The 14,028-nt window shown below is 44.5% G+C and overlaps 1 protein-coding gene across 20 annotated transcripts in view; it reads right to left on the bottom strand.

Annotated features, from left to right (window-relative positions):
* Window positions 1-6,488, bottom strand: part of CAST (calpastatin) — a 110,646-nt gene extending 104,158 nt beyond the window's left edge. For 7 of the 20 annotated variants that reach the window (XM_036308280.1, XM_036308281.1, XM_036308287.1 and 4 more), the window contains exon 1: window positions 5,581-5,734. In XM_036308280.1, coding sequence (XP_036164173.1) covers window positions 5,581-5,610 — 30 coding nt within the window. In that variant the 5' untranslated portion in view covers window positions 5,611-5,734. Of the gene's footprint in view, window positions 1-5,580; window positions 5,735-6,283 lie in introns of those variants that run through there. The other 13 variants (XM_036308276.1, XM_036308277.1, XM_036308278.1 and 10 more) reach the window with 5 other exon arrangements.
* Between the last annotated feature and the right edge of the window lie 7,540 nt (window positions 6,489-14,028).

The raw sequence follows: 14,028 nt of genomic DNA, 5'->3' as shown, positions 1-14,028 counted from the left end.
GGATCAGGCAGGCAGATTGGTTAGGGGCGATCAGGCAGGCAGGCAGGTGACCGGTTAGGAGCCAGAGGTTCCATATTGCGACAGGGATGTCCGACTGCCGGTTTAGGGATTGGGCCTAAACCGGCAGTCGGAAATCCCCCAAGGGGTGCCGGATTGGAGAGGATGCAGGCTGGGCTGAGGCCCGTCACCTTCCGAACCCCCCCCCTCCCCACCATGTATGAATTTTGTGCATGGGCCTCTAGTATATATATAGAAAAATTAGAGACAATGTGCAAATTTGATATTTCCTACCAAAACCCTTCAAATCTATTCTATGTATTTTGCTTGCTAAAACAGGATTGTTCAGCAAACAAGGAGGACCAAGATGTAACGCTGGCTTTGCTTTAACACAGTCTTCCTAGTGGAGTTCTGGGCCGCCCTGAGCCTGCCCTGTTGGTGTAGCCGGGATGTTTGCTGGCTCCCAAGATGGATGGCCTCAGCCTAGGTTTGGCCAGTGAGAGGCAGTATTTCCTCTCCTCTCTGCCTCTGGGAGCCTCTGCAGTAGGGTCTCCTGAAGGACAAGCCAATGGTGGTTCCAGCTTCGGCAGGGTGATCCAGCTCTTCCCTTTGTCTTTCCAGCCTAGGAATTGTAGCAGCTTCCTGCAACTTGCCTCACCCACTCCAGTTGACTTCCCAGCCTCTTTTATAACCTGGGTAACCAATCCCCTGAATTCCTTTCCCTGACAAACTCTAATAGGACAGAAAGAGCATGAATCTGAAAGGATATGTGACCTTGGGCAAATAATTTAACGTGTGTGTGTGTGTGTGTGTGTGTGTGTGTGTGTTTTCCTTTGTAAAATGGAGCTAACCTACCCCCAGGGATATTTATGGGATATTTATGAAATTGGTTGAGTTAATGAGGAACCTGGCCCACTGCCTGGCTCATTTTAAGAATACAATAAAAGCTATTCCACTCCCTTCTTTTTCTTTGGCACTAATCTGATTGTGGTGAATTATGAGACAGTAAAATGAATATGAGATGCAAGCAAAAGTTTAAGGCTGTAAGTATTAGAACAGAAATTTTATTTTTTATAAGAACAAAGGAACTAGGTTCATCTGATAAGTTTGTTTACGACTTTGTCTCATGACTGTGTACTATATTAGTCTCACATTTCCATATTATACCTAAGAAAATGAAGTACACAGGGTAAAGAGAATTCATTTTCCAAACAACCTATACTGAGTTGGTCACAGGGATGACACTTAAATGTGCAATTCCCACACTTTAAAATACTTTGGAAGGGTGTGTGTATATGTGTGTGTGTGTGTGTGTATGTTGGTGGAGCTGGAAGTTGGATAGATAAAGCAAGACTGGCATAATGTTACAATGTTGATAATTATTGAAGTCAGGGGATTGGTACATGAGGAATTCATTATGTTATTCTCTCTTCTTCTGTGATAAAAATTTTTGAAAATTTTAGAGTCCTCTTATCAAGACTATGTATTTCCCTACTCACCCATTTTACTTTAATTAAAAAACCCCAAACTCATTGAGAATGCTAATGTGAGAGGTATATTTATTTTAAAAAAATCAGTGAGTAGAGAAAGTAAAAAAAAAAAAAAAGTATGTAAAAAAGCAACATCAGTAAAAAGACAGATTAAAAAGAAAGTAAAAAGGAATTCTAGAGCAGAGAAATACAATAACTAAAATGAAAAATTCACTAGAGGGATTTTCAAAGGAAGATTTGAGGAGGCAGAAGAAATATAATAATAACCTATATATAGGACAATTGAAATTATTGAATCTGAGGTACAGAAAGAAAAATGACTACAGAAAAGTGAACAGAACTTAACAGATCTTTGGTGGAAGTCCCACAAGAAGAAGGAGAGAAAAAGAGGCAGTGATTATTTAAAGAATAATGGCCTAAAACTTCCCATATTTGATGAAAGATATGAATATAAACAAGAAACTTGCCCTAACCAGTTTGGCTCAGTGGATAGAGCATCGGCCTGCGGACTGAAGGGTCCCAGGTTCGATTCCGGTCAAGGACATGTACCTCTGTTGTGGGCACATCACCAGTGGGGGGTATGCAGGAGGCAGCTGATCAATGTTTCTCTCTCATCGATGTTTCTAACTCTCTATCCCTCTCCCTTCCTCTCTGTAAAAACTCAATAAAATATATATTAAAAAAAAAGAAACTCAACAAACTTCAAGTAGGATGAACTCAAATAAATCCACATTACAATCAAACTGTTGAAAGACAAAGACAGAATATTGAAAGCAGCAAGAAAAATTGACTATCACATACAAGGCATATTCAATAAGATTGCAAACCTTAAAAGTCAGAAGGCAGTGGGCCAAGTATTGGTGAGCATGTGAAGAAGTTGGACCCTCTGTGTACTGATGGTAGGAATGTAAAATGGTACAGTAAGACGGTTCCTTTAAAAATGGCTAAAATGGAAGCAACCTAAGTGTTGATTCTCAGATGAATGAATAAACAAAATGTCATATATATCAATATCATCTTAAATGTCCTTAACAATAGAATAAAAAAAGGAAAATGGTAAAGAACATAGATACTTAAATACAATGCTATATATTTGAATTCATGTTTGTAAAGCAAATTGGGATGATTGTTTAATGGGTATAGAGTCTCAATTTTTTCAAGATAAGAAGAGTTCTGGAGATAGATGGTGGTGATGACATCATAAGAATATGAATATACTTCATTTCACTGAACTTTACACTTAAAAATGGCTAAAGTTGTAAATTGTATGTTATGTGTATTTTACCACAATTAAAACAAAAACAAAAAACCTCAAGGAAAAGAATAGAAATGGGCTGCTTAGAGAAATCTTGTATTCCACTGAAACAACCTACTCAGAACTAATTATTCATACACCTAAGAATCTCAAATGACCACCCACTTCTACACCCCCAGCAAGCTATATCATTCTTTAAAAAGCACTTGTAGAATATAATTAACTTTTTGGGAAGTGTCAAAACTGATTAGAGAACACCATCATGAGATATCACTCTTAGTTTAAAAGTCTTATCTGCAATGGGAGGCAACGTAACTCATAAACTGTCAACCTAAAGACTGAAGTGTCTGACCTCCATTCTCTCTTCACCTGAAGCCTGTGCCCTTTTTGCAGACACTATAATTTGCATTCCTACTCCTAAGCATCACTGCAGCCAAGTGGTGTGTCCAGCCATGGAAGGCTTGTGACAGACACTCTTCCCAGGCTGGCTGCAAGGATGGGCCTCCCAAATGACTCAGCTCCTTGATCATGCTGCCACGGGGCCCACGGGTCTAATTAGGCTAAGGAACACCTTTAATTAATATGGACTAATCAAGTCAACATAGGACTCAGGAATGTAATTACTGGTGTAAACCAAATTTACTCTTCATCATTACGATGCTCATCAGATGTTCTTTAATTCTAACTTTATACATAATTCTTCTGAAGATCAATGATATTGATGTCATTCAATGTGGAAATATACATTGCAATGTTTAAGGGAAATGTGGCATTATTTTAAACAAACACATCACAGATATTTCTTTTAATTAATTATATTCTGCCTAAATTTTTAAAGTTAGGTCAGTCACAATTTTTTTCAGTATTTAAAGGATCCCACTAAAGATATTTGTTATGAGATTTACCAAAAGCCATGCTATTATATATCAATATATTTTATAAAAGTATATATTATTATATATACATACCTGCATATATATTATGTATGTATATATGTTATAAATGGGCTCCATGGACCTTTAGGAGATTTACTGGTGGGCTGTTGGGTGTGTATGTGTATATTCTTTTGTGGAAAAATGGCCCTTAACTTGCATTTAATTCTCAAATGGCCTTTGATCACCCCCTCACAATCACCATACAAAACTGGTTAGGAACCTACACTGTACTGTCCACATTTTTAGCCATTAGTCACTCATGCCTACTGAGCACTTGAAATGTGGCAAGTGTGAACTGGATTTTGAAGAATATGAAAAAGAAGATATAAAATAAATGACTTATACAGTGATTACATGTTAAAATAATGTTTGAGATACAGTGGGCTAAATAAAATATGCTACTAACTTTATCTGTTTCTTTTGTTTATGTGGCTACTGGAAAATTTAGAATGACATAGGTGGCTCACTATGTTTCTACTGGACAGCACTGGTTTAGGAAAAGTCAAAGTTTGGCCACAGGCATGTTGCTGACTTTAGGACCTTCCTACTAGCAAACAATTTCTCTAATACTATACTTCCAAAATTGGATTCTAAGAGAGGTTTTAACAAAATGTCACCCTGCTCTTAAAAGTAAGAGTTAAAAGCATAGATTTAAACTACTTTCATCCAAATGTTCCCCACAATTTCCTTTAGAGAACCACCAGTTGGGAAGGATTCTGATATCAGCTCTGAACCGCTGACATCCATATTTGCAGACTTCATGTGGTGCATTTTGATAACCTCAGGACAATAATGACTCAAAGCAAACTTTTAAAAGCCCAGAATACATAATGGGAAACATTCATGAAGAAATATCTCAAGGGAAAGTGGAATTCCCAATATTTTAAAAGCATATACCCGCGGAACTTTGATTCGTGAATCTAATGAGTCCCTTACATGGTGCCTATTATCACCCCCATTTTATAGATATGGAAACAGGTTCAAAAAAGTTGTCTCGTTGCCCATTGAGAACAAGAACTCTGTCCTGTTTTCCACAGTGTACCTGGAGGCTAGCACTTTGCCTGGCACATTAGATGTTCAGTATATGGTCACTGGCTAGTAAGAGAGGGTTTACTAATTCCAACACAAGACTGCTTTCTAAAGAGGGTCTGATTACAACATCCTTGCTTTTTTTTTTTTTTTTACAGTACCACATGCTGGCAGAGACTGGTATACATAAGTAATGTAATCTAATGTTAAATCATGCCTCCTAGTTCCTACACATTACAAATGCCAGCTTGACTGGATATCACACCTAATCGGTTGGCCTGGCATTCAAAACACTAAACAAATGGAACATCTTTGTCCCTCATCCAAAGTAATAAAGTACAGAGCAGCGCTACCCTTCACCTTCCGCACAAGGGCCTTAACCACACTCGGTTGCTTCTGCTCCTTGGAGTCTGGGGTTTTCTCCACGCCTCCATCCCAGCTGCCTCTCTTTTGTGTTGGAGAATGCACGGCCAACAACATTCCTGTCTTAAGCTTTACTCATGGGTTAAAAACGAACACTAGATATTAGCTCTCCAGAGCTGAGTCCGAGTTTATCCAGGAATCCCCGTCCTGGGGCGGAATTCCTCCAGCTTTAAAAATTCCTGTTTCATTCAAGTTCTGAGCACGAGCTGAGCCCGGTGCATCTGCTCACACGGACTTGCACGTCCGGGCGCGCTCCCACATACCACGGCAGGGTGAGCCCGGGCCTCTCCCGGAGCCTAGCCTGAAGACACGAGCGGAGGTCGCACCCGGCCTCCACCCCTTCCCCGCCAAACCCCGGGCAATACCTCGTCCGCACGTCCAGAAAGGCAAAGCGAACAGCTTCCCTCCCCTTCCCTTCCCGGTCCTGCCCAGGACGTTCGCTTCTATTTACCGTCTTGTACCACCAGCTAGCGAATGCCATGGTGATAACCGGTTTGCTCTGAGCAACTCGACGCGGGACCCAGCGAGAACTCAGGGTGCGGTGCTGAAGGCGCTGGGCTCCACTCCACCTGCTCTGGGCCTGGCTGGCACAGAGCTCAGCGAGTCCCGCAGCTGTCAGGTGGGCGGGCACCTGGGCTGGGCCGGACACAGGCCCCGCCCCGAACGGGCTGGCCCCGCCCCGAACGGGCTGGCCCCGCCCCCATCTGGCTCCGGGCTGGTAGGCGCGAGGTGTTATTCCTCCCGGCAGCCACGCCCTGCAGCCACGCCCTGCAGCCCCGACTTTACGCGGAAGACTGAAGCCTGGGGTCCAGTTGAACGACCCCACCCACCCTGGGGCGGAGCAGGGGGTCCCGAATGAACGTTGGTCCCTTTCATCCTCATAGCATTTCACTCGTGTCTCCCCACCAACTTTTCCCGACGCGGGCCACCCCCGCTCCGCTCGCGCCACGCCCAGCGCGCTCAGCCCCGGCCCGGGAATCCCTGGCCACCTCCTGCACCTGCCCGGCCCCGGCGGGCCCGAGTCCTTCCCAGAACGGGAGGCGGCGCACGGGGTGGCGGCCAGGCCGGCTACGCCCAGAGGCGGCTGCCCGCGGCTTCTGGGCTGGGGTCCTCCCAGTGCCCGGCCCTGCGGCTCGGACGGGAGCGCCACTCACCTCCTGGGTGCGGCGGGCCGCTGCAGCGCGCCGCGGCCGCGGGGAGGCGGCGGGCTTCTGGCCCGGCTGGGACATGGCGAGGCGGCCACGAGCGCTGCCTCCGGGAGGGCGCAGCGGAGACTGGAAGGGAGGCTGCCCGGGGCGGGGAGGGGCCGGCGGGCGCGCCCGTGAGGCGGCTTTTCCGATCCAGCCTCGCGCCCGTGCAGGGCTGCCCCCAGCCCCGCTGGGCCCTCCCCTTCCTGCCCGCTACGGGCTGTGCGGTCTGGGCCTGAAACTTAACACTCTCGGTCCCGTCTTGGCCCAGTGACCCTCGGCCGCGCACCCCGGCCCGCTCGGTTCCCTGCGGGTCACAGAGAGGAGGGCGGGAGGCCCGAGGGGCACTTGGCCAGACTTGTGCAGTTGTGCAACCGGAGAGCGGGGACCCGGGTGTGGCCGTCTACTTCTGGACTCTTCGCCCTTAGAATCTCGAGAAATAGACACCTTTTCTGCAGTCCGCTTAGCTAGAAGAAGTTGCCAACCCAAATCTGGTCCGGGACCGTGCGGATGGGAAAGCGGATCACAAAAACAAATTGGTCTGTGCGTTTGTGAATGTGCGCGCGCGCGAGCGCCTGCGTCTGCTTTGACATTTTACTTTTTTGGGGTGGGGGTGGGGTGGGGTGGAGCGGGGAGTGGTGTTGCAATTTGGAAATTTTAATAATGTTTTTTGGGAGGAAACTGCCAAATCCCAATCCAAATTGAACAACAGTCCCAAATTGAAGCCGTTTATAGCCTTTCCGGAGCCTGGCGGGTTTTTCTGAGGCTGATTGCTTTTGTCTTTGGCTCGTCTTGCACAGCACTTCCTGGTTTGGGGGTGGAAGTGAAATGTTACAAGCCCGACTAGAAAACGCTCCTCTGCAGAGACTGTCAGCCGGGGTTGTTGCCTGTTTGTGATCAGGCCTGACCGTAAAACCTGTTGCCCTGCAATGGCATTGACGCTTTGTGCCTTGGGTCCCCACTCTCTACAGTGTTGTGTTTTAGGCAGTTGAAGAGAGAGAGGCCAGATTATAGGGAAAGATTTGTCATGCTACAGGGATTTTGGCAGCATGGAATTCTTGCCTTTTCTCATTTAGGGATTCTGATTTCCTTTTATTCAAGAGACTGGCTAGCCTCATTCTTTTTTTTTTAAATATATTTTATTGATTTTTTACAGAGAGGAGGGAAGAGGGATAGAGTTAGAAACATCAATGAGAGAGAAACATCGATCAGCTGCTTCCTGCACACTCCCTACTGGGGATGTGCCCGCAACCAAGGTACATGCCCTTGACCAGAATCGAACCTGGGGCCTTTCAGTCCACAGGCTGAGGCTCTATCCACTGAGCCAAACCAGTTAGGGCTAGCCTCATTCTTAATTGGGAAAGGAAGGAGGGATGATTTAAACGCATTTCCTCTTAAGGTGTTCTACTTACTGCCTAGGTATGCAGTATTTCCAACAAGCAAGCTGCAGTCTGTTGGAATCTATAATAATGAAAGTGTAATATGCTAATTAGATCAGACAGCCAAATTTTGGCTGTCATTCGGACATCCTCTAGACAAAGCCACGGCAGTGGGGGCCAAGGCAGAGGTGGTTAGGGGCGATCAGGCAGGCAGGTGAGTGGTTAGGGGCAATGAGGCAGGCAGGCAGAGTGGTTAGGGGTGATCAGGCAGGCAGAGTGGTTAGAGTTGATCAGACAGGCAGGCGAGTAGTTAGGGGTGATCAGGCAAGCAGGCAGAGTGGTTAGGGAGATCAGGCAGGCAGGCAGTGTGGTTAGGGGAGATCAGGCAGGCATGCAGAGTGGTTAGGGGCAGGCAGGCAGGCAGGCAGGCAGGCAGGCAAGCAGTTAGGAGCCAGTGGTTCCGAATTTCGAGAGGGATATCCAACTGCTGATCCTGCAGGGAGGGGATTGGGCCTAAACTGGCAATTGGACATCCCCCGAGGGGTCCCGGATTGCGAGAGGGTGCAGGCTGGGCTGAGGGACCCCCCCCCACCCCTGTGCATGAATTTTGTGCACTGGGCTTCTAGTTTATACATAAAAGGAATTTATACATAAAAAAATGAAACAACTTGGATATGGGGTTTATGATTGTCATTTTAAGAAAAATTGATTGATGGCATCAATTACATGCATAGTTGGGGAAAGTGTTATAAGCCTGAAAAAATACGTTTCTGATTGTGACCAAACGACAGTAATTTAAGTGAGCAGTAAAACTATAGGGATGAGTGATAGGCAGCCCCACCTCGGGCCCAGGAACTGGAACCATTTTCTAACTCAGGAGCCTAGAGGCCCTAGATCCAGGGGTTTGATCACTGAGAACATTCATCTGGAAGAACGGTTCTCATTAAAGCTTGAGATGTTTTCCTACGGAATATTTCAACTAGAATTTAAACTAATTAGGTTTATATTTCCTGAAAGGCTTCTATGTATATCACTGTGAAAGGAATTGTAGAGGGAGTGATATAAAGATTTAGCCCTGGCTGGATTGCTCAGTGGTTAGAACGTCTGCCCACGGACTGAAGGGTTGTGGGTTCCATTCCAGTCAAGGGCAGGTACCCTGGAAAAAATATCCTTGGGTGAGGATTAACACAACAACAACAACAACAAAAGATAATGAAGATTTAAATACACATTCTCTGCTCTCTAGAGATTTACACGTTAGCTGAAGCCATGTGGCATTTATAACATGTGATCACTTGGGTGTCATTGAGAGACATACAATGTGTGAATAGCACAAATGTGTTTTGGGAGTTGGGGATTCTGTGGATTTTAGTGATTATAGGAAGAGAAAGGAGGCTTGAGCGGGCTGGCTGCCTGGTGGGATGTGGCCTGAAAAAGAAAGGGTTGAGGAAATAAAAAGTGCCCATCCACCTGGCTGAAGTTGCTAGTCCAAGTTCAGGAGTAAGCCATCCATCCATTTATCAAGCAGCTATACTGTGCTCATGAGACAGTTGATACCAAAATCTGGAAGAGATAGCTGGAACTCATATAAGCAGAACATTTGCAGGCTAAATACAGTGCATTGATTTGATGACTGTGAGTAAAGAAAAATTTCAAAAAAGTTGAAGAAGAGGGTGATGGTCTCAGTTGCTCTAATCGTCAGTGAGGAATTTGAAACTTTAATACCAGAACCAGCAGTTAAGTATCTTGGGGAAGCTCCTTTTAAATATATATGGCAACTTTGGCTACATCTCTACTTGCACTTATATATTATAAGGATTTTATCCTTTTATTTGCTCTGTAACAGGATACCTGCGGTGTGTCAGGCTCTGTGGAGGGGCCAGGGACCTCCTACACTCAAGGACCCACAGTCCAGAAGGAAAGACAAACAAACAAATCCACAACAAGTGACCGCAGCTTAGGACTATGGCAGGAACGGTAGCTCAGGGTGCTGCAGGGTCCTGAGGAGGGGCTCTCCATGCTGACCTAGGGGCAGGTGAGCTCGGGGGCAGCTTCTTCCCCCCGGGTTTGACTTGTATGAGTTGAAATCCCCTCCAAGTAATCTCCACATTGTACCTCTTCCTCTTCATCCCTCTAACTGTTCAGGAACTTCTCACTTCTCACCAGGAAGCATGTAAAATGAGAAAAAGGCAGGATGGAACCCGGAGAAGAAGGCAGTGGAGCCCAAGAAGGAGCTCAGCGGGGCAGAAGGAAGCTAATGGAGAAGGGGTGCTAACGGCCAAGGGAAGGGCTGGTCCACAGTAAAAAATAATGTCACTCAAAGGTTGGGTGGGATAATGTATGAAGAGTGTCCTTTTGATCTGACAGCTGAGAGGTTTTTGATAACAGTCAGTGGGTAAAACTGGGAAGGAGACAGTGTTTCTCTGCGGGGCCCGCAGTTTGGACAGTCCCCTTCACTTTGGGTGGTGTTTTTTTCTACCACCACGCACCCCAGGAAGGGGCGTTACCCTGGAGCTTCTGGCTGACATCCCAGTGTCCTCCAATGCCACTGAAACACACTTGTCCTACCTGCCATCTCCAGACTCTCGGTCAACTTTGCTCCACTCCATAGTGACGTTTTCCTGAGTAAATCAGAAAAAAAAAAGAATCCTTGTAGACGGGCAACGACTAATTAGCAAATATGCAAAGCTCTCAGCCTCCTTTCCCTTATGCCATCATGGATCTGAGTAGGAGCTTCATGCATCTGACTGTAGAATGAAGTCTACGTAGTGAAGTTCTCTCCATCCTTGGGGGTTTGGGTTTATGAAAACAAAGGAGAGGAAGGTGCTGGTCAGTTGGAGAATATGTGTAGGCCACCGGAGCCTTGCTCTGTACTATGGTCTGAATGTTTGTGTCCCCCTCAAATTCATAAGTCGAAATGTTAATGCCCATCTCCATGGCATTAGTAGGTGGGGGTGCTTCTGGGGGGTGATTAGGTCATGAGGGCAGAGCTTTATGCCCTTGAAAACAAATGCCCAAGAGAGCTCCCTTGCCTCTCTGTCACGTGAAGAAACAAGGAGACGACAACTCAGAAGCGGGCCCTCACTCAAACATGCTCCACCCTGATGTTGGACGTCCAGCCTCCAGCACTGTGAGAAATGCATTCCTGTTGTCTCTAAGCTCCCTAGTCCATAGTTTGTTTGTTTTTCTATAGCATCCCAAATGGACCAAGACACTGTGCTTCTCAGATCACATGGGCTTGTGCATGGATGGCAGAAGGAGTAGTGGGGAGGGAAGGAGACAGAAGGATGGAGAGACAGAGGCAGAAGAGAAAAAAATAAACTGCAGAGGAAGTAGTTTTAAATTTTCACTACCAGACAAGAACTAACAGACAAGAACTCAAGTCACACACATGCCTATAGTTAGGATCTCAGGTTTTCTGTCTCATCCTTTATGTTCCCTCCAGATAGTAAAACACCTAAAAGTACCTTCAGGCCTATTCTTCAGCATGACAAAATTTCCTGCTTCTTGTCTATGTGGACCAAAGAGGACTGAGATTACATCTTTTCTTTTTCCCCCAGGGATTTATTAAAGAGTCTCTTGGGATTAAATGTCTGCAGAAGGGAGGCGAGGATGGGCAAAGGCAGCAGTTGAGCTGGGATGCCTGTCTAGGAGAAGCCGCAGATAACCTGCAGGGAAGGATGAAATGGCATGCCCTTTAGAGATCGCCTCAGAGATGGCTGGTGCTGGCAAGAAAGGGCCTTTGAAGCTGGAATCAACCAGTCCCTGGATATGATTGAGGAGCGGGAACATGGCTTTAGGGGAGGAAGGTAGTAGCTCCCTTGAGCTGTGGCAACCCCCAAAGAGGACTGGAAGATGAGGGCTCTCTGTTGGTGGCACTCCCAGAGGCTGAGATAAGGGCTCTTTTATTCCTGAAGGGGATTCAGGTAGCTTATCACACCCATTACACTCTTCAATGTTATATAATATCATACAATTTTGCAGATAGAATGGAGGAGGGAATAAATATTGCAAAAGCATGTTGTCAAATTGCTATTTAACAGAACATTAGGTTTAAAAATATTACCCATTCGATTAAATTTCTCCCCCTCTTATAATGACTTTTGCCTCCAAGGGGGTCACTGAAGAGCAATTTGTTTCACAGAGCAGCCAAGCTGTTAATATGACTATTTAGATATAGAGAAACAATGTTTTTACAATGGTGATTGCTAAGAATGGTTAGAAATAAAGGGAAAATAAAATTTTTATGTTTTTGTTTTATCTAGTAACATTAAAACAAAAACGATTGCTCTGTAGGTTTGGCAGCAGGCAAGGAGGTAGGTATAAGACATCCCAGCTTGCCACGAAGTTCTAAGAGCCTCCATCTGTCTTCTGCATCCATCGCTAATTCCCCTCAGGTTTGCAGCTTTCCATCCTTGGTTTACGAAAAGAGCTCAGTTCTCAGGGTTAGTACAATCTGCGGGCCAGCAAATAACTAGCACTGCGGAATCGCCTTCTTCAATGTTTACAGTCCTCGATGGCTCCTAGATGCCTCTGGATGAGGTTTAGACCCCTTAGTATGGTCTCCCTGGTGCTGCAAGATCTGACCTGGTGGCTCCACATGCCTTTATCCCCCTTGCTCTCCTCTTTCAGATCCTGGACATGCTTTGGCTTTTGCTCATTTCCCATCCCCTAAAATATCCCTCCCTTCCCATTCCCAAAGCTCTCTCCAACTTTCCCTGGCATTTCATTATATTGTAACTGTCTATACCCCAAGTAAGGTCCAGAATCTACATGGCTCAATCCTAAATGCAGATTGTATTTAAAGCAACAGTGGTCCAGCATTGCAAAGGTAATTGAAAGCATTTTAATTTTTACCGCAGTTGAAAATGCCTGAGTGGGCACACAGTCTGAACATTCAGCCGAACATCTTAATTCTTTCTTTACCTTATTCCCATTAACTCCCCCATGCTCTGAAACTTGTATATGCTCCAAAACCAACCAGGAGATGTGATAAAGAAAGGGTTTGAGAATTTGGTTTTGTTTGCTAGTTTAAATACATTTTTTATTGATTTCAGAGAGGAAAAGAGAGGGAGAGACATAGACACATCATTGATAACAGAGAATCATTGATTGGCTGCCTCCTGCACGCCCCCTACTGGGGATTGATCCTGCAACTTGGGCATGTGGCCCAATCAGGACTCAAACCATGACCTCCTGGTTCAGAGGTCAAAGCTCAACCATTGAACCACACTGGCCAGGCTGTTTGTTTTTCAGGTGATGAAAACGTTCTAAAACTGGCAATTTATGTGTCTGAATAAAATTGAAAAATATACTAAAAACATCGGATTGTACACTTTAAATGGGTGAAATGTATAGTATGTAAAATAAAGTTGTTATTAAAAAATACTTCCTTACAAATCTGTCTTCCACATGATAACTATGAATTTCACAAGAGCACTTTAAGATCCATCTGTAGCAGTGGTCGGCAAACTCATTAGTTGACAGAGCCAAATATCAACGGTACAACGACTGAAATTTCTTTTGAGAGCCAAATTTTTTAAACTTAAACTATATAGGTAGGTACATGGTTATTAACTTAATTAGGGTACTCCCAAGGCTTAGGAAGAGCCACACTCAAAGAGCCAAAAAGCTGCATGTGGCTCGCGAGCTGCAGTTTTCCGACCACGGCTCTATAGGACAAGGCTATCCCCTAATCTTCTATTTACCCATTTACATGTGCAGCTCCTCCAAGGATTATAGAGAGACACTCACAGCAGGACTAGTTTTCTTGCTGGGAGGATTCACATTGCATGTTGGTCAGCTACTTCAAGCAATAAATGTATTGCTGGAAAATTATCTTTAAATCTTTAAAAATGGGTATTACAAATAAAAATTTAATTCAAATATTTTAGGGGTGTTTATTTTTAGAAAATTCTTGTTAAACATAAAACTTTTTCTAATAAAATTTTATTTTAAAATAATTTTAGGTTTACAGAAAAGTTGCATTTTTACAGAGGGTTCCCAGTTTCAGATTCTCTGAATATGACTATTTTTCATATTTTTCAGATGCATTTGTCAAAACCAGGAAACCAACATTGGGATAGTACAATTAATTAAACTCCAGACTTATTTGAATTTCACCAGTTACTTCAAAAATTATTTCAGAATTTATTACAATTGACTGGGATTCTCTTTTTCTTTAACGTCTAATACTAAACTTTAATTTTTTTAGATTCTAGTGCTTTGGAAAGAAATATGTTCTAAATTATAAGACAGAGTGACTCTTACTTTCCCAGAGGTGAAATGTGAGCATATATAAAATTTTAAAATTATGATTTTTTTATTTTAAGA

The sequence above is a fragment of the Myotis myotis genome, unplaced genomic scaffold (genome assembly GCF_014108235.1).
Source record: "Myotis myotis isolate mMyoMyo1 unplaced genomic scaffold, mMyoMyo1.p scaffold_m19_p_5, whole genome shotgun sequence".
Lineage (NCBI taxonomy): Eukaryota > Metazoa > Chordata > Mammalia > Chiroptera > Vespertilionidae > Myotis > Myotis myotis.
The sequence above is the reverse complement of the archived record's forward strand: the minus strand, read 5'-3'. Positions and strand labels throughout refer to the sequence as shown.